This window comes from Clinocottus analis, unplaced genomic scaffold (assembly GCF_023055335.1).
Source record: "Clinocottus analis isolate CAN_PGR_092001 unplaced genomic scaffold, fCliAna1.0.p SCAF_3, whole genome shotgun sequence".
NCBI lineage: Eukaryota > Metazoa > Chordata > Actinopteri > Perciformes > Cottidae > Clinocottus > Clinocottus analis.
The window spans coordinates 22,023,958-22,041,512 of record NW_027176042.1 but is presented as its reverse complement, the minus strand read 5'-3'; the positions used below and the strand labels follow the sequence as shown (position 1 = coordinate 22,041,512).

Below are 17,555 nucleotides of genomic sequence, written 5' to 3'. Positions count from 1 at the left end.
TCGCTGGTCGTCATTACTCGTGTTTTTTTAAATGTTTTCTTTGATGTTTTAGTTATGATTCATCTCTGCCGTCACAATCATCTTCACAATATGCTGCATGCTCAGTTCCTCAAAGAGACAGTTCATACACAATGTGACCAATGGATGACATGACTTTTAACCCCATTTCCATGACTTTATCCAAATTTCCAAGACTTTTCACCAAATGTCCAAGACTTTAAACCAAGTTTCCAAGAGTTTTATCCAAATTTCCAAGAGTTTTAACCAAATTTACATTACTTTTCACCCAATTTACATGACTTTAACCAAATTTCATTGACTTTTCACCAAATGTCCAAGACTTTAAACCAAGTTTCCAAGAGTTTTAACCAAATTTACATGACTTTACATGGTTTCATTGACATCTCCCGGTTTATCTGAAGCGAGCGTCTGGATTCTCTCGGCGTGACATTGATCACGACCTTTTCCCTCGTTCCTCTCAGACGTGGCTGAAGAACTACGGCTACCTGCTGCCGCACGACGTGCGCACCTCCGACCTGCGGCAGGAGAAAGCCATGCAGTCGGCCGTGGCCGCCATGCAGCGCTTCTACGGCATCCCGGTGACGGGCGTCCTGGACGAGACCACGATAGAGTGAGTAGCCCGGGGGTTTGATTCCAGAGGAGGACTCTCACGCCTCCGCAGGGGGAACGGAGAGTTCACTGACAGAGAATAGTCTCTTATTTCAATAAGTTGGTGTTTTAAATTGTGAAGTTTTGTGTTTGTGAAGTCGTGAGCGAGAGTTTGGAAACAGATGTTTTTGAATCCTTTTTTCCTCCGTTTGCCTCCATGAAGGACTTTTGTTGTTTTGTTCCTCTGTGGAGGCGTGAGGAAGGCGTTCATGGAGGCTAGTAATGCACACGTAGTCCTTTTTGAGCCTTTTTGAGACCGGTTTTAGTTTTCAACACAGCGATAAGAATCCAGGTGAGATTGTTCCAGATTATCCATTCATCCTAAAAAATAAAAAAAAAACCTGTAGGAGAACAAGAACAGCACAGAGAAGATTTGACGGGAAAATTACCCAAAATTTCTCCCAGTTAGTTTTTTGACGAACGGCGACTCCGTTCCAGATGTTTGCGTCCCGTGTGAAACCAAAAGTCGACAACGTGACAAACGTGACTGTTTTTGAGCCAAACTCATTTCGTTGCAGCTTTTGTCAGTTTGTCGTTTCCAATCAAAACGTTAACATCGTGTTTTACAGCCCTGGGTCTTTCGCAGCGTATCATGCATGAATGTAACCTTCACATGAAAATGAAAGACGCAATTAAAAAACATTCAGCCTAAAGCATAAAAAACTTCAGCGGGATTTTTGCTACTTGGCGAAAACCATTAAAATCCCAAGAAAAGTGAAGCTGCTTTAGTCTTTCCTCTGAACTCAAGCGTCTACCCCTTCAATGAAGGTCATCCATTAATGGCATTTACATTTGCCGTGACCGTAAACTGCTTGACGGTCCCATGTGGCTATGTCTGGAAAGTGTACAGTTGTGGGGAAATGTCCATATGAGTCAATATATATATGTCAAAGTTCTGGGCGATGACACACAGAAGTCCTGCATGTTTCTTGACTGTAATATGACAACAGATTCAGTGTTGAGGGAAGACAGATATCTGCTAGCAGCGAGTAAAAAGACTATTACAAAGATATGGCAATGTGGAGGAGCAATGTGGTGACATGCGGGAGGAATGGACGATGTTTACGTGTCAACAACAGAACAAGAGGAGAAACACCTGAATGATTCTCTGAATTTGTCGTGTTTTTTAAAGAGGACAAAGCAAACCAGACCCTTTTTATTGGAGTTATTGTTGTTTGTGTTTTATTTCTGTAATTATGTTTTCTGTTGGCGGTGAAAAGGCAACAAAAACGAAAGTGTATAAAAAAAATCGGCGCAGGATTCCTGCCTTCACCTCCTCGGGTTAGAAAGGAGTTCCCGATGCAGCTTCCTGTGCACTAAAGACTGAACTGTGGCGTCCAGGTGGATGCGGAGGCCTCGCTGTGGCGTCCCTGACCATCCTCACACCAGCCGGCGGCAGAGGAACAAACGCTACGCCCTGACGGGTCAGAAGTGGAGAGACAAAAAGATCTCCTACAGGTATGTGTCATCCCTTTGTTCTCCTCACCGGGAAATATCAATCACTCCCTCTCTTCCCGCTTGTTTCCTTTCCTTTCTCCGCCCTCCTCCCTTCCCTCCCTGATTGTCTCTCTCTCTCCCGGTCTGAACTTGGCTAATGTAAATTAGCTCCGTCCCACAGGACCCTGAATGCATCACTGCATTACATCCACCCACTCGTCTCTTTCTCTCTTTCTCTCTCTCGTCTTCCTCTTCCGTCCTTGTCTCCCTCCACCTTCCTCTATCTCCGTCTACATGCAGTGAAACCTCCACTATGCTCAGCCATGTAATATAAAATATAGGTCTGAAGCAGATTACAGCCGTCCCTCGAGATATTGAACGCTTCCCAACTCCCATTGTTGCTTCAGCTCACTTTACGCTCTCTGTTTCTCCCACTTACTCTCATATTCACATCCATAATGAGCTTCAGTGTCATGAATCGAACAGAAACAATCCTCTGTGTATTTGAGCCCTTAAATAACTGCGGCTCCTTGTTTCCGTCTTCTGTTTCCCTCTGTCGTCAGTGACGGACAAGTCGCTCCATTTGAAGTTTCAAATAACAACACTGGTGACTAAAAGCAGGCAGACAACAGTTAGGTTAGACAACTAAACCACCAACAGTTAGGTTAGACAACTAAACCACCAACAGTTAGGTTAGACAACTAAACCACCAACAGTTAGATTGAGGTAACTAAACCACCAACAGTTAGGTAGAGACATTGACACTCATTTGCACCAGAACAATGAATGAAACTGGTCTTTCTCTTTACAGCTTCTGTTTCCATCACCCGACTCACAGCTTCACACGTTTAATGTAAATTACGGCACTCCCACCAGACCCTGAAGGCATCCCGGGCCTTTCTGCGTTGCTCTCTCCAGCAGCACATTAAACCCACGGTGTGAGATCACAGCCCGATCTGGTTTCCCCTCAGAAGCACCTCCTCGTGTTTCACCTGCTCTCAGCTGTCAGTCTTGTCTTCAGGCCGCGGGATCGTTTTTTAACTCAATCGCTCGTCTTCTGAGGCGCCGGCTCTCTGCGGCCGGCGCCGTCTCTTTTGAATTCAACTCATTAGTATCGGCTGATGTTTTTGGGGGGAGATGTACGAGCAATGCTGCGTTGATTACATCATTTACATTCAGAGCAGTGAAGTCTATGCTTCATGTCTTAAAACCTGCTTTCACCATCTTTCATGAAACGCAACTGAGTTTCCTCAGTTGTGTGAGGACACGTGTGAGGATACGTTGTGCGGGGTGTGAGGATACGTTATGTGAGGATACGTTATGTGAGGATACACTATGTGAGGATACGTTGTATGAGGATACGTTGTATGAGGATACGTTGGATGAGGATACGTTATGTGAGGATACGTTATGTGAGGATACGTTATGTGAGGATACGTTGTGTGAGGATACGTTGTATGAGGATACGTTGGATGAGGATACGTTGTATGAGGATACGTTGGATGAGGATACGTTGTATGAGGATACGTTATGTGAGGATACGTTATGTGAGGATACGTTATGTGAGGATACGTTATGTGAGGATACGTTATGTGAGGATACGTTATGTGAGGATACGTTGTGTGAGGATACGTTGTATGAGGATACGTTGGATGAGGATACGTTGTATGAGGATACGTTATGTGAGGATACGTTATGTGAGGATACACTATGTGAGGATGTGTTGTGTGAGGATACGTTGGATGAGGATACGTTGGATGAGGATATGTTGAGAATTAGCTTAAAGTTGTCTAACCAGGAAAGGAAACGAGAGGATCCTCTGAGCGGGAGAAGGCAGCAGCTTGACGGTGACGGCGATGCAGAGAGACACACAGAGAGGAATCCCAGAGCTGCTGGCAGATGTGAAGCATCGCCCGCTGCTCGATGCTGAAGCTGCAGGATTATGCAACTGTCTTTCTCCAAACGGGAAAAAAATAATAAAACCTCCTATTGAAGCACACGAAGGACACGAGGAGGTGAGAGCAGAGGAGGAAGAAGCAGAAAGACAGAACGGAGCGATCACCAGAAAGATGCTTCACTTTGACGTCGACGCCTCGGCTGCCACGCTCTGAACTTTACTGCCAACACAGCACATTCGTGTGTGTTTGTGTGTGTGTGTGTGTGTGTGTGTGTATGTGTGTGTGACATAATACCATCTGTGTGTTTTGGCCACAGGTCATTTGGCCTCCATGCCATAACGTTCCACACCATTTACTCAAATCAGACAACTGCTACCTAGCTGTCTGGCACACACACACACACACACACACACACACACACACACACACACACACACACATACATACACACGCGTGCAGGGCTTCATGGTGGAAATTTGGATTCATAAATAAACTCTTTAAAGGGATCTACATGGTCATGAAATGCAGAGGTAAACTCAGGATTAACTTGTTGAACATTCTGGTTTCTGCATCATCCGATCATCTGAAGTCATATTTCAGATCCAGCACGACGCCGTCGACATTTATTTCTGCCAGATGGACTCATTCATTGGCATCAGGAGGTTTTACCGTGTGAATGTTGAATCTCTGAGTCTTTTATTTCCATCATGTAGTTGTGTTTCCTTGTCGGGGGGAAAGGAAATCATTTGTCTCCTGCTGAGAGACGGATTGAACTCATCCTGACGCTTTGCTTTTCTTCTTCTCTCTCTTCTCTCTGGCTTTTGTTCCCAGCCTCTCCTCTCTGCTTCTGAATATCACTCCGTCTGTCCTCCCTCCATCCTTTCCTCCCTCTCTCCCTCCACTCTTCCCTCTCATCCCCTCTGGCTCAGAAGTAGAGGTTTAAAAGTCTGTTACATGAAAGTGTTTCCTCACTGAACCCAGTGGCAGTGTGTCATACACAGCTTCCTCTTGATATATATATATATATATATATATATATATATATATATATATATATATATATATATATATGGAGGATTAAACCTGAAGTATGATGGAATATTGATCCATTAGTTTTACTAAATAAAAGCATTGTTTCCCTTTGTTACCTTTTCTGTTCTTTTTTATTTTATTAATGTCTGGTATGGTTCTTAAGCGTGTCTGTCCATCTGACAGCAGCCTTCTCAGTGCTCTGTTGTTGGTGTTGTTGATGTTGTTGTTGTTGTTGTTTTCCCTGCAGCATCACAAACTTCACCCCCAAAGTGGGAGAGAAGGACACGCAGCGGGCGATCCGACAGGCCTTCACCGTGTGGCAGACGGTCACGCCGCTCTCCTTCCAGGTCAGAGAAACCACGCGAGTGTCCTCCAGCTCTGCTGCTGCTGTGTCACCGGGCGTCCGGCTTCTGTATCTATATAATTATAAAGATACATATATTTGTTATATAAATATATACATAGTTTAATGTGTTTCTTGTCAATGAGAGAAGGGTTCGGGGTTCTGTGTGAGATGCTGATCCAGGGTTCTCCTCTCCAGGAGGTCCCGTACGCGGAGATCAAGAACGAGGGCAAGGAGGCGGACATCATGATCTTCTTCGCCTCGGGGTTCCACGGCGACAGCTCTCCGTTCGACGGGGAGGGCGGCTTCCTGGCGCACGCCTACTTCCCCGGCGCCGGCATCGGAGGAGACACCCACTTTGACTCGGACGAGCCGTGGACGCTGGGCAACGCCAACCACGACGGTGAGGCCACGAGCCTAAACTGTCACTAAGTTATATCTAATTTATAATGTAATAGTTTTTCATAAATCCACTCCATGTGTTGTAATGATGTCATCATGTCTCAGCTACTGTCTTCCTCTGTTGCTCTGCCTTCAGCCTGCAGCGCTGCTTTCATGCAGCCGCTTTTAAGAGACTTTCATCCAATCAGATTCTTCCTCCGGTGTCTCTATGGGAGCAGAGCAGTTTACTTACATAAGAGGAACTTTGTGTTTGTGCTCCAAATTTTCTTAATAGTCACATTTAAATAGACAAATGAGGCGTTATTTAACGGTTCCTTCTCCATGTGACTCCAGCATAAGTGCACAAGGGATATTTTACCCTCACTCTGAACTGTCAGGCAGTCGGCGGCGCGAGAGGAAAACGCACTGCTCTTCTTCCTCTTCTGGAGTAATATCCTTCAACCCTCTCTCTCTCTCTCTCCAGGTAACGACCTGTTCCTGGTGGCGGTGCATGAGCTGGGTCATGCGTTGGGTCTGGAGCACTCCAACGACCCCAGCGCCATCATGGCGCCGTTCTACCAGTACATGGACACGCACAACTTCAAGCTGCCTCTGGACGACCTGCAGGGCATCCAGAAGATCTACGGTGAGGAGTCCCTCCAACCATCTTTAACGATTTGAAGTCTCACAACGTGTCTTGTAAAAATGTTACGTTAGCATGTAGCATAGCGTGTAGCATGGGAGCTAACTTAATCCTGCTTTGATGCGGCTGCACAGAGAAGCAAAGACACCAAGACGCAGAGACACAAAGACACAGAGACACCGAGATGCAGAGATGCAGAGACACAGAGACGCGTATATGATACATATGAATATTAATGTATTGTATAAACCCCATGCTGGTCCCCAGGCGTCCCCACCGCCATGCTGGAGCCCACCAGGCCGCTGCCCACGCTGCCCTCCAGGCGGACGCCCTCCACCCACGAGCGTAAACACGAGCGCGGCCACGCCCGCCCGGCCCGGCCGCCCGGCGACCGGCCGGCGCTGCCCGGCAACGGCAAACCCAACATCTGTGACGGCAACTTCAACACGGTGGCCTTCTTCAGGCGGGAGATGTTCGTCTTCAAGGTGAGACACTAAATAAATACATAAATACATATTCCTGAGGCACACGTGATGCGTTCAGGGACCGACGGTGACAGCTTGTTTACGGAAAACATGGTTTTCAATCCCACCGGCGGGTTTTGGGGTTCGGAGGGTGTGTGTGTGTGTGTGTGTGTGTGTGTGTGTGTGTGTGTGTGTGAGATAGAGAGAGAGAGAGTGTTACACACTGAGGAGGAAAAATCCATTTAGATGTCTCTGATCTTTAAACTGAATGTTAGAGAAGGTTACAGACCTCTCTCTCTCTCTCTCTCTCTCTCTCTCTCTCTCTCTCTCTCTCTCTCTCTCTCTCTCTACCACAAGATGAAACTTACTTGTTGTAACTTTAACGTATTTTTCATAAACCCGGCGTGATGACGACGTGCACAGCTGCATAATGACCCAGTTTAGAAAGTGCTGATACCTGTAAAATGTATACGTAGGATATATATATATATATATATATATATATATATATATATATATATATATATATATATATATACACCAACACACCTGAGCCTAAGGTATCTCAGTTGTCATACAGTTAGAGCAGCGGTCAGCGTTTATATATAAATAGCTTTGTTTGATGCATAGTGTAATTTAAATGTTGAAAATAAGTGATGGCTTTCAGTTTGAAATCTATTAAAATTCTAATAATTTAGGCAGCACGGCTTCTCCTGCCGGACACGAGAAGCATCGATTTAATTTTTCTTTGAGCTCCCACAGAAAAGCATCAGCGTCCAGCGGTCAATGAGTGTGTGTGTGTGTGTGTGTGTGTGTGTGTGTGTGTAGCACTCAGTGGGGACCGCACTCGACTGTGTCCTAGATTCACCGGAGCCAAATGATAATGAGCTACGATTGATGCTCTCTTCCTCCTCTTCCTCCTCTTCATCGTCTTCCTCTCCATTTACTGTCTCTTTCCTCCCTCCTCTTCCTCTTCCTGCTTTCTTCCTCCTCGTACGTTGCGTGGCCTCCTCGTCTCGTCTCCACCTCCATGTTCCTTCTCTTCCCGCTCGCTGTTCTTCTTCTTCTTTCAGAAATACGTCGACTTTTTTTGTTGAGATCGTTCTTCATTTCACTTTTTTAGCGTCTGCCTCATTTTTTGAAGGAGGGGAGGGGGGGTCGTAAACTCTGTGGGTGATGACTGTTCAACCCACGGCCATCATGGTGGTTCCCACGGAAGAGTGAGAGAAGCGTGCTGAAGAAGGCTGGGTTCTAACTGGTGACCGGTTCTGTTGTAGGACCGGTGGTTCTGGCGCCTGAGGAACAACAAGGTGCAGGAGGGCTACCCCATGCAGATCGATCAGTTCTGGAAGGGTCTGCCGCCGCGCATCGACGCCGCCTACGAGCGATCCGACGGGAAGTTCGTCTTCTTCAAAGGTACGAGAGGGGTCAACCTTTTGTTGCCCCACGTCTCTGTCTCACTCTTTCTGCCTTTCTCTGTAACAACTTACATATGAGACACAAAAAAATAGAATTCAAATATTTGAAAAATATCAGAAATGCAAAATACTAAACAATTAAACAATAAAGAAAGTGCAAAAATGCAAAGTATGTGCAGTATATATAAAGTGTATAAACTAGACAGGAGCTGTTGTTGATGGTCGGTTGACGGAGGATCCGGCCACAGTGACTTATTGTGGGTGGAAATGACAGCACAGCTGGATGAATCTTTTGGAGAAAGATAGAGAAAGAGAGAACCATAAAGCTTGTGTGTCATAATCAAAGCGCTGACTCGTCTTTCCCCTCCCCGTCCCCTCCCGCAGGAGATAAGTACTGGGTGTTCAAGGAGGTGACGGCCGAGCCGGGCTACCCGCACGGCCTGGTGGAGCTGGGCAGCTGCCTGCCCAAAGACGGCATCGACACGGCGCTGCGCTGGGAGCCGGTGGGGAAGACCTACTTCTTCAAAGGGGACCAGTACTGGCGCTACAACGAGGAGAAGCACACGGCGGACCCGGGGTACCCCAAACCCATCACCGTGTGGAAGGGGGTGCCGGACGCACCGCAGGGGGCCTTCATCAGCCGGGAGGGATGTGAGTGTTCCCGCCGGCGTGCCTCCATTTATTCACCTTTACACCGGAGATCAAAGTTAGAGCTGAGGTCGTCTCCTATAAAGACAATGTATATTTTATAAAGACTTCTATACAACCAGAGGAGTCGCTCCCTGTTGGACACAAAAGAGAATGCAGCTTTAACACATGAAGCATAGACTTCTATACAACTAGAGGATTCACCACCTGGTTGTCAGGAGAGAGAATGCAGCTGTAAGACATGAAGCATAGACTTCTATACAACCAGAGGAGTCGCCCCTGGTGGTCAGGAGAGAGAATGCAGCTTTAACACATGAAGCATAGACTTCTATACAACCAAAGGAGTCGCCTCCTGGTGGTGAGGAGAGAATGCAGCTTCAACACATGAAGCATAGACCTCTATACAACCAGAGGATTCTCCACCTGGTTGTCAGGAGAGAGAATGCAGCTGTAAGACATGAAGCATAGACTTCTATACAACCAGAGGAGTCGCCCCCTGGTGGTCAGGAGAGAGAATGCAGCTTCAACACATGAAGTATAGACTTCTATACAACCAAAGAAGTCGCCCCGTGGTGGTCAGGAGAGAGAATGCAGCTTTAACACATGAAGCATAGACTTCTATACAACCAGAGGAGTCGCCCCTTGGTGGTCAGGAGAGACAATGCAGCTTTAAGACTCTTCCACAGAACGTCCTGCTGAGACCACGAACAGAAACTCTTCTGAAGCCAAAATATCTCCAGATTCACATGATTTCTGTTTAAAGAGGTTTTGTTTGAATTAATTGAAACGCATCACTACACATTCTCATTCATTCAAGGAACAGGCCGTCAACAAATCAGTCGGTCGGTCCTCTTTCCAACTCCAACTGTGTTCCCACTGAGCTGCTTCTCTCTCAACACAATGTGTATTCTCCAGAAGCCGAGGCGACAGACTCACAAACACACGCTGCCGCAAGAAAAGTTCCTATCATCACTTCCACTTGTCAAGTCGTGACCTTCATGGCCTTGTGGCTGCCTCAGAGGGAGTGTTTGTGTGTGTGTGTGTGTGTGTGTGTGTGTGTGTGTGTGTGTGTGTGTGTGTGTGTGTGTTCGGTCGGGCGTGGTGTCTTGGTGTGAGATGAGAAGTTGTCCTGCAGGGAGGTCGGAGGCACAAATGGGTTTGTTTCCTTCTGGCTGTTTGGAGGTGATGAAGCAGAAAAAGAAGACTTTTCTGTGTGTGTGTGTGTGTGTGTGTGTGTGTGTGTGTGTGTGTGTTCAGATGTAGTTTTAATAACCTATATAAGTATATAGTCAAATGCTACTTTCTTCAACGCGCACTAAAACACTGAATTACGGCACCATCACATGTAGTAAATAACAAAATATAACATATCTAATAACAGCATGCATACTATATATTCATACTGTGATATACATTTAGATAATACTATAAGTTAATATGCAGGGCCAACAGAAACAGTAACTGTTACGCAGTAAGTACTGCGTGCCCACTGTACAAATCGTATTATTTATAAGCAGTTATAAAATAACAACAATGATTATTGTTAATCTGATTTCAAGTGACATGCATCTGCATGCTGTTGAGTGAATCGAATGGACCGTGTTTCACAGGAAGCAGCATCGAGCTGTTCAGTAATATACTGCAACACGTACATGCTCTGTCTTCAGCGTGTGTGCGGCTGTGTGTTCGCTGAGGGTGAATCTCTTCATGTTTCCTCCCCCATATCTCTCCCTCTCTCTCTCACATCACATTTGTCTCTCAGCCACAGTGTCCGTCTCACAGGCATTACATAACGCTGCCCTTCAATGAATAACAGCCGGGTCTGAGACGGCGTAGCCGGCGAGTCACAGTACAAGCGTTATTGTCTCTAATGAGATTCTGCGTCACGGGGATGTAGTGGAGCCGAGGGGGGAGGTGAGGACACTGGTGGAGGTGTTCAGTTAAGGAGGAAGCTCTTCTAGAAGAGTTTATCACTGCGTCTATGTGTCTCTGCGGAGAGAACTTCTCTGGAAACAGGAGTTTCGGGTTAATAAGTCGTGTGATATTTCAGGCTCAGAAAAACACTTGCATGTGTCCCAGTTAGGTTTAGACATTAGGTAGGTAGGGAGGGAGTGAACGAGGGAGGGAGGGAGGTAGATGATAAGTAGGTAGGTAGGTAGGGAGGGAGGTAGATGGTAGGTAGGTAGGTAGGTAGGTAGGTAGATGATAGGTAGGTAGGTATGTAGGTAGGTAGATGATAGGTAGATGATAGGTAGGTAGGTAAGTAGGGAGGGAGGTAGATGGTAGGTAGGTAGGTAGGTAGGTAGGTAGGTAGGTGAAAGGTAGGTAGGTTGAATGGTAGATGATAGGTAGAAAGGTATGTAGGTAGGTAGAAATATATGTGATGGGTATGTAGATGATAGGTTGGTAGATGATAGGTAGGTAGGTATGTAGGTAATTAGATGATGGATAGGTAGATAGATAGGTAGGTACGTAGGTCGGTCGGTCAGTAGGTAGGTAGAAAGGTAGGTTGCAAGGTAGGTGATAGATTAAAAAACAGTAGTGCAAAGATATTATTTGTTAGCAGCTATTTGCTACTTAAAAGCTCAGGATTCATATTTTTACGACATGGTTCCCCTGAAAGTCCATAAATGATGACGTCATTCTCACACTTTTCGTCGAGCCGGGTGTTGCTGAAACATTTTCAAACCTTTGTGTGTTACTCATGAAACTCAACCCTCTAATTTCCCTTTTCTGTCCTCTTCATACCTCCTACCCACCTTCCTTCCCGTCTTTTCCTCCCTCCTCCCCCACCTTCTTTGCAGACTACACATACTTCTACAAGGGGAGGGAGTACTGGAAGTTCGACAACCAGAAGCTGACGGTGGAGCCCGGGTACCCGAAGTCCATCCTGCGCGACTGGATGGGCTGCGACCAGTCGGACATGGAGCGCTCCGGCAGCAAGGGGAACCGCGGGGACCGCCAGCTGCCCCTCGACGACGTGGACATCATGGTGACCATCAACGACGTGCCGACGACGGTCAACGCCATCGCGGTGGTGATCCCCTGCGTTCTGTCGCTGTGCATCCTGGTGCTGGTGTACACGATATTTCAGTTCAAGAACAAAGGGGTGCAGCAGAACGCCATTACGCAGCACTACTACAAATACCCGGTTCAGGAGTGGGTATGACAGGCAACTGGGCTTCGAAGAGGTCAAAGTTCACGGATTGAAGGGGGGTCAAGCAGTCGGCATACCGTAGGCTAGTTGGCGAATGGCCAACAGCGACTAGCAACAAAAAAAAAAGCAAAAAAAAGCGATGAAAGTCAATGCTGGAAGACGCTTCTTGTGCTCACTGGTGGTCGAAGCGCTGGAAACACTCTGCAGAGATTTAGACGTTGCGAGAAGTCGACAACAGGACTCTGATTTAGCCTTTTTTCCAAGGACGTGGCTGAAGGACGGCGAGAACCAGTCTGCAAAGACTCCGGGAGGACGTGATTGGCTGAGGCCGATAACACAGCTGATTGGTCCACAGCTCCTCCGGCTAACGGGATCTCATGATCTTGGAATATTTCTTCTGGGACCGACGACGCGATTCCTTCAAATGAAGAGCAAGAAGATAAAGAAGATAAAGATAAACGCCAGACGCCACCTTCCCAAGTTTGTTCTCACACAACTTGTACACGTGAACTACTTCTAATAAGTCAGATGAAAATTAATGGAGAAAACAAAATGGTTTAAAATATCAAATTCGGAGATGAAATATAGGTAGAAAGGCCATATGAAAAAAAAACAGGGATCTCGCTGTGGATCTCTGAGTTTAAGTTAATTTATTTATACTTGTCTGAAGCTGTAAAACTGTCAAAAGGACCTTTTACTCTCTTTCTTTTTTACTACACACAACAACATCTTCATCACCATGAACTCTGACCTTTGTCAACTTCAAACTCTCCTGCTTTCATTGACACCGCTTGGACTTGTGGGTTTTGACGAATGTAGAATAGCTGATCATCAGCATATAATGATACCACATGACTGACCGTTATGAACACCCTCATAAATATATAGTATATATTGCAGATTTTAAAAGATGCACACAATCAGGGCTCTTAATTATCAAACTTATTCAGACTAAAAAGTAAAATCTCTTTTTTTTTACTGACAAATTTCAAAATAAAAGCTGTTGATATTCTTTGTGATTGTACAAAATAGTATGACGAGTAATACATTTGCCGAGTGCAATTCAGGGATTGAATTTTATTTGATCGGATGTTTCACCACTTTGTGTTTTTCTTTCTTGTAGCAGTGGTGCAAACAACAACAACATCAACTATGATGGCCAATTCATCCCGCTTTGAATACTTAATATTTATAAAAACTGATGTCAATCATGTCAATTTCTACTTGAGAGATCAATGATAACACACAAAGAAAAATCCTTTTGAACATTTAGAATTTCGTGTGTTTTTGCACAAACGTCAAAAACAAACATTTTTCTTCTTTTTTTTAACAATGAACAATATTACAGATGGAACGAGGAATATTTCTTTACATATCACGTATTTTGAGAGTAAAGTCAAAATGTTAAGAATTAAGTCGGATTTTCAGAATGTGTGCTAACGCTCGCAGTTCGATATATTTTTGGCATTTCAATTTCATTTTCAATACCTCGCTGTCGCGCCGCTGCATCCTGCTCTGAACATACGAGCAATCAATCAGTTAAGGGAGTCTCTTAAATGTCACTCTGACGCTGTCATTGGCTCGATAAATGTATCTCAACACTCAGCAAAGAACTTTTTTAAATCCTAGATTGGACCTCAAGTGTAATTGTTAAAAGTTTGATAAATACGAGTCCTGAGCTCAATTAGTTTGTTTAGTTTCTTCATTCGAGTCCATCTTTAAACTCCTCTTTGTATTTCTCTCTTTCCATACTTAAGATGCAAAAAAAGGGGAGGAAATAGAAAGTGAACGGTCGGGTTTCATTACAGTGTCGGTGTGCCGTCTGCGGAGCGGCGACATCGACCGACGATCAGGACGAACTCGCGCTCACGAAGCTGTAATGGTGGCTGCTCGCCCTCCACAGGCTGAGCTTTAATCCCACTGTCCTCCCTCTGTCTTTTCTCCTGTCCATCTGGCCTCTCCTCTCCCAGCCGATCTGTCCTCTCCGTCTGTTTAATCTTTCCCTCTTTTACCTTCTCTGTCCATCTGTTACCAACCTCGTCTTTCATTTGCGTCCTTTGAGGCCGAGCATCTCGCGGTCCGGGCTCCTTGTCCACATTCCTTCAATGCTGTCACACTGTTGTCGTGAGGATTTAATAAGTGCTTTAGTTGTTGGTGAAGAACTTGGCTCCAGTTTTGTAAAAAAAAAAAAAAAAGTGCCAACATTTCTTTGTTGTCTTTGGCTCTACATTATGACATTTAAAGTTTTTGAATTTTGACACATTTCAAACACAACTTGTGTTACCTTTTGTGACTAAGGTACATTCAATGTGTGGCAAAGAGTTTTCTATACAACGCATCTGTTGTCCGAAGTGGTCACATTTCCAATATCATGAACAAATTCTGTCAAATTAAGAATGACAGAAAAGATTTCACACATCGTCTGATAGTTTCTGCGAAGGTTTGGGTGTTTTCAACAGCTGCTTTCTTTGGGATGCCAACTTGTAAAGCTCCTATATTCCCCTTTGATTCATTTGCATCCAATAGTCATGGAGATGGTCCGAACCATGCACCAAAAAAAACCCTGTAGATTTGAGTCCCTTATGTAACTCGTGCCCCACCACAGCAGCACTGCAGTCCTTTTTAAATTGCCCAGCTGCTGGTTTAAATGTCATTACCTCCGATGTGACTCCTGGCGGTTCACTCGGAGGCCAGTCGGCTCCCCTGAGGCAATTTGGAGTCCGCGGTCCATGACCTCCCATCCCGGGCAAGAAATCCTGGCTGAGTCATCGTCTCTTTGGGTGGAGAAGAGATGAAGAACAGACTACTCTTAGAAATAAAGGTGCTAACTGAGGGTTCTTTGGCTTGTCCTAAAGGGATAATCCGTTTCGTAAAGGTCCAACCTGGAAGCCTTTCAGGTGTTATTTTACCTAGAACCCAACACAGAGGGTTGTACCTAGAACCGCCTGAAAGGTTCCACCTAGAAAGGTACACAGAGGTTTAGGTGTTTCATATAGAACCCAACCAAGAGGAGCTCTTGAACTACAAGTCTTGAACGTCCAATTTCCGAATTCTAAACGGCATTACCCATTGATCGTTCTCCACTCCAACCCTTTAGCCAGGTTAACAACAATCCTGGTTCCAACCATTCTTGAAGAACTGTTTTTCCAGGTATTGGTTTAAAAAAGGGTTCACTGGAACCCTCCCGGGTCTTATAAGCAAGGCTTTCTTCAAAATATGATCTTTGTTCTGGGTTTAAGCCCCTTCCTTCAGGTGGAACCCTTATGTCTAAGAGTAGGATGAAGCAGCAGCCAGCATGTCTCCCTGCACATCCTCTCTCAAGGCTGCTTTACATTTAAAAGAGTGCTCGATGTCTGCCTCTTTTCACCTCCCTCTCCCTCCCTCCCTCCCTGCCTCCCTCCCTCCCTCCCTCCCTGTGCTTTGCTCTCCCAGCTCTCCGTCCTGCAGTAATTGAATGTGTTCTTGCCGCATATCCGTGCAATTACTCGCCGCTGTCGAGAGCGATTCAGCACAGGCAGCAGCGTTCAGCTCAAATCGATGTCGTTCAATATCCCTCGCGGCGCCGTTTGGACCAATGAACACCGAACAAGACGTTCGGCTTCTCTCGCCCGGGGGCTCGCTCACCTGGGAGCGTCAACACGAATGTCTTTGTGGAGGGAAAACTGTCTTTTCTCTGTGTTTCCTCAGCTCCAGCGTCTCAAAAACAAGCCAACGTTTAGATGAAGAGTAGCGGCCGTGACGAACGCTTACTTTCATGAATTCTGTGATACGTTATGATGTCAGAGAAAAGGGATGGACATCAAATGATTTCAGTTTGCCAACCGACGGCCCAGAGGTATTCAGTTCACGATCGTATATCAGACAACAAAATAGAAGGTGGCTGTAAATATTCCCATCTGAGAAGCCCTCGTCAGCGTGTCATCATCTCCATATCTCCGTCTCACTTCCTGTTGCTCTCGGCGCTCCTTCATGACTCACGCGTTAACCTCACCATGCGGCCCCTTCGCGCCGCCGAGTCGCTGCAGCCATGCGATCGGGGGTTAAAGTGCCTTGCTTCGGGGCACTTCAGCGGCAGGTGTTGAGGGGGAGAAGAGCGCTTTCACAAGCACTTCCACGTGCACCTTTTTTGGGGGACTTTCTGGTTGGCATCTTGATTTATTTTTGTTTATTTTGACGACGACGAATGAGTCCTGTCCTCACCTCGTCTCCATCAGGTCACACGGTTTTAGTAAACATGGTTCTAGTAAACATTGTTCTATTTAAAGGTTGTGAGTGCAGTACTTAGAGAGAGAGGGAAGTAACAGAGGAGCGTGGTGTTCAGGTAAAACAAGGTTTTATCTAAAAAAGAAAACTCATACACATTTAAATGTAATTGTGAAAAGAGACGCCGCCCTCCTTTTACCCTCTGGGACAAAACTGTACATATTTACTGAGATTTACAGAAGATTTACAGAACAGCAGTTTACAAGAAGTAGAGTGTATTTCAGCAGATGTCTGTTTGTGGAAAAGGAAGAAGAAGACTTGAAGAAAACACGTTGTGATTTATTGTCGCCTATTCATATCACTTATATGGAACACGCATAAAGACAAAATATATGTACATGAGATTTTTTTTTGCCTTCTGTTTGAAGCTTATTTATTCAGCTCGTCACAGAGGGCGAAGGGTCCTCTTGTGGTCGAGGTGAGCAGAAAACAGATTGATGAAGGAGTTTTGTTTCTGCACGTCCGGGAAACAAAAAAAAGACGGTAAGAAACCTTGAGCAGCCGTCCTCCATAGGTCCCTTTGTCCGGTCTGGTGGTCTGGTGGTGGTCTAGTGTTGTTGGACAACAGTGAGATGCCTTTAGGGGTTGACTTGGTTCTCGCTTATCTCCACTCCCCGAACCGGGGCGACGCTTTGCCAAACATCTTCATCTTCATCCCGGGATGAAGAAATTGTTTTATTTCATTGGTGCATAATTTTCCAAATAATTAACAATGCAAACTACTGTTCAAAGGTTTGGGGGTCACCCAGAAAAATGTTGAATTTCTTCGCAAGTTCTCTCATGAAATATCCTTAATTTCTAATAACAAAAACAGACTGAAGAGTTTCACATGGAAGTTATCTTTTTCTGGCAATTTTGAGAGTATAATGGAGCCCACAAATATGACGCTCCAAATACTCAAGTAGCTCAAAGGAAGGCCAGTTTTATAGCTTCTCTCACCAGCAGAGCTGTTTTCAGCTGTGTAACATCACTGCACAAGGGTTTTCAATGGGTTTTCAAGGGTTTTCTACTCATCCATTAGTCTTCTAAGGCAATTATCAAACACAATGTACCACGAGAACACTGGAGTGATAGCTGCTGGAAATGGGCCTCTATACCCCTATGTAGTTTCCACCGAGAACATTCATTTACCACATTAACATTGTATAGAGTGTATTTCAGATTCATTTAATGGTATCTTCATTGAAAAAAAACTGTGCTTT

General features: G+C 45.4%; 1 protein-coding gene across 1 annotated transcript in view; it reads left to right on the top strand.

The window, feature by feature from the left end:
• Positions 1-16,441, top strand: part of mmp24 (matrix metallopeptidase 24) — a 25,528-nt gene extending 9,087 nt beyond the window's left edge. The window contains exons 2-10 of the mRNA XM_068593966.1: positions 483-631; positions 2,011-2,127; positions 5,284-5,383; positions 5,578-5,782; positions 6,245-6,406; positions 6,671-6,888; positions 8,145-8,283; positions 8,670-8,936; positions 11,738-16,441. Coding sequence (XP_068450067.1) covers positions 483-631; positions 2,011-2,127; positions 5,284-5,383; positions 5,578-5,782; positions 6,245-6,406; positions 6,671-6,888; positions 8,145-8,283; positions 8,670-8,936; positions 11,738-12,102 — 1,722 coding nt within the window. The 3' untranslated portion in view covers positions 12,103-16,441. The remainder of the gene's footprint in view (positions 1-482; positions 632-2,010; positions 2,128-5,283; positions 5,384-5,577; positions 5,783-6,244; positions 6,407-6,670; positions 6,889-8,144; positions 8,284-8,669; positions 8,937-11,737) is intronic.
• Positions 16,442-17,555: the final 1,114 nt, after the last annotated feature.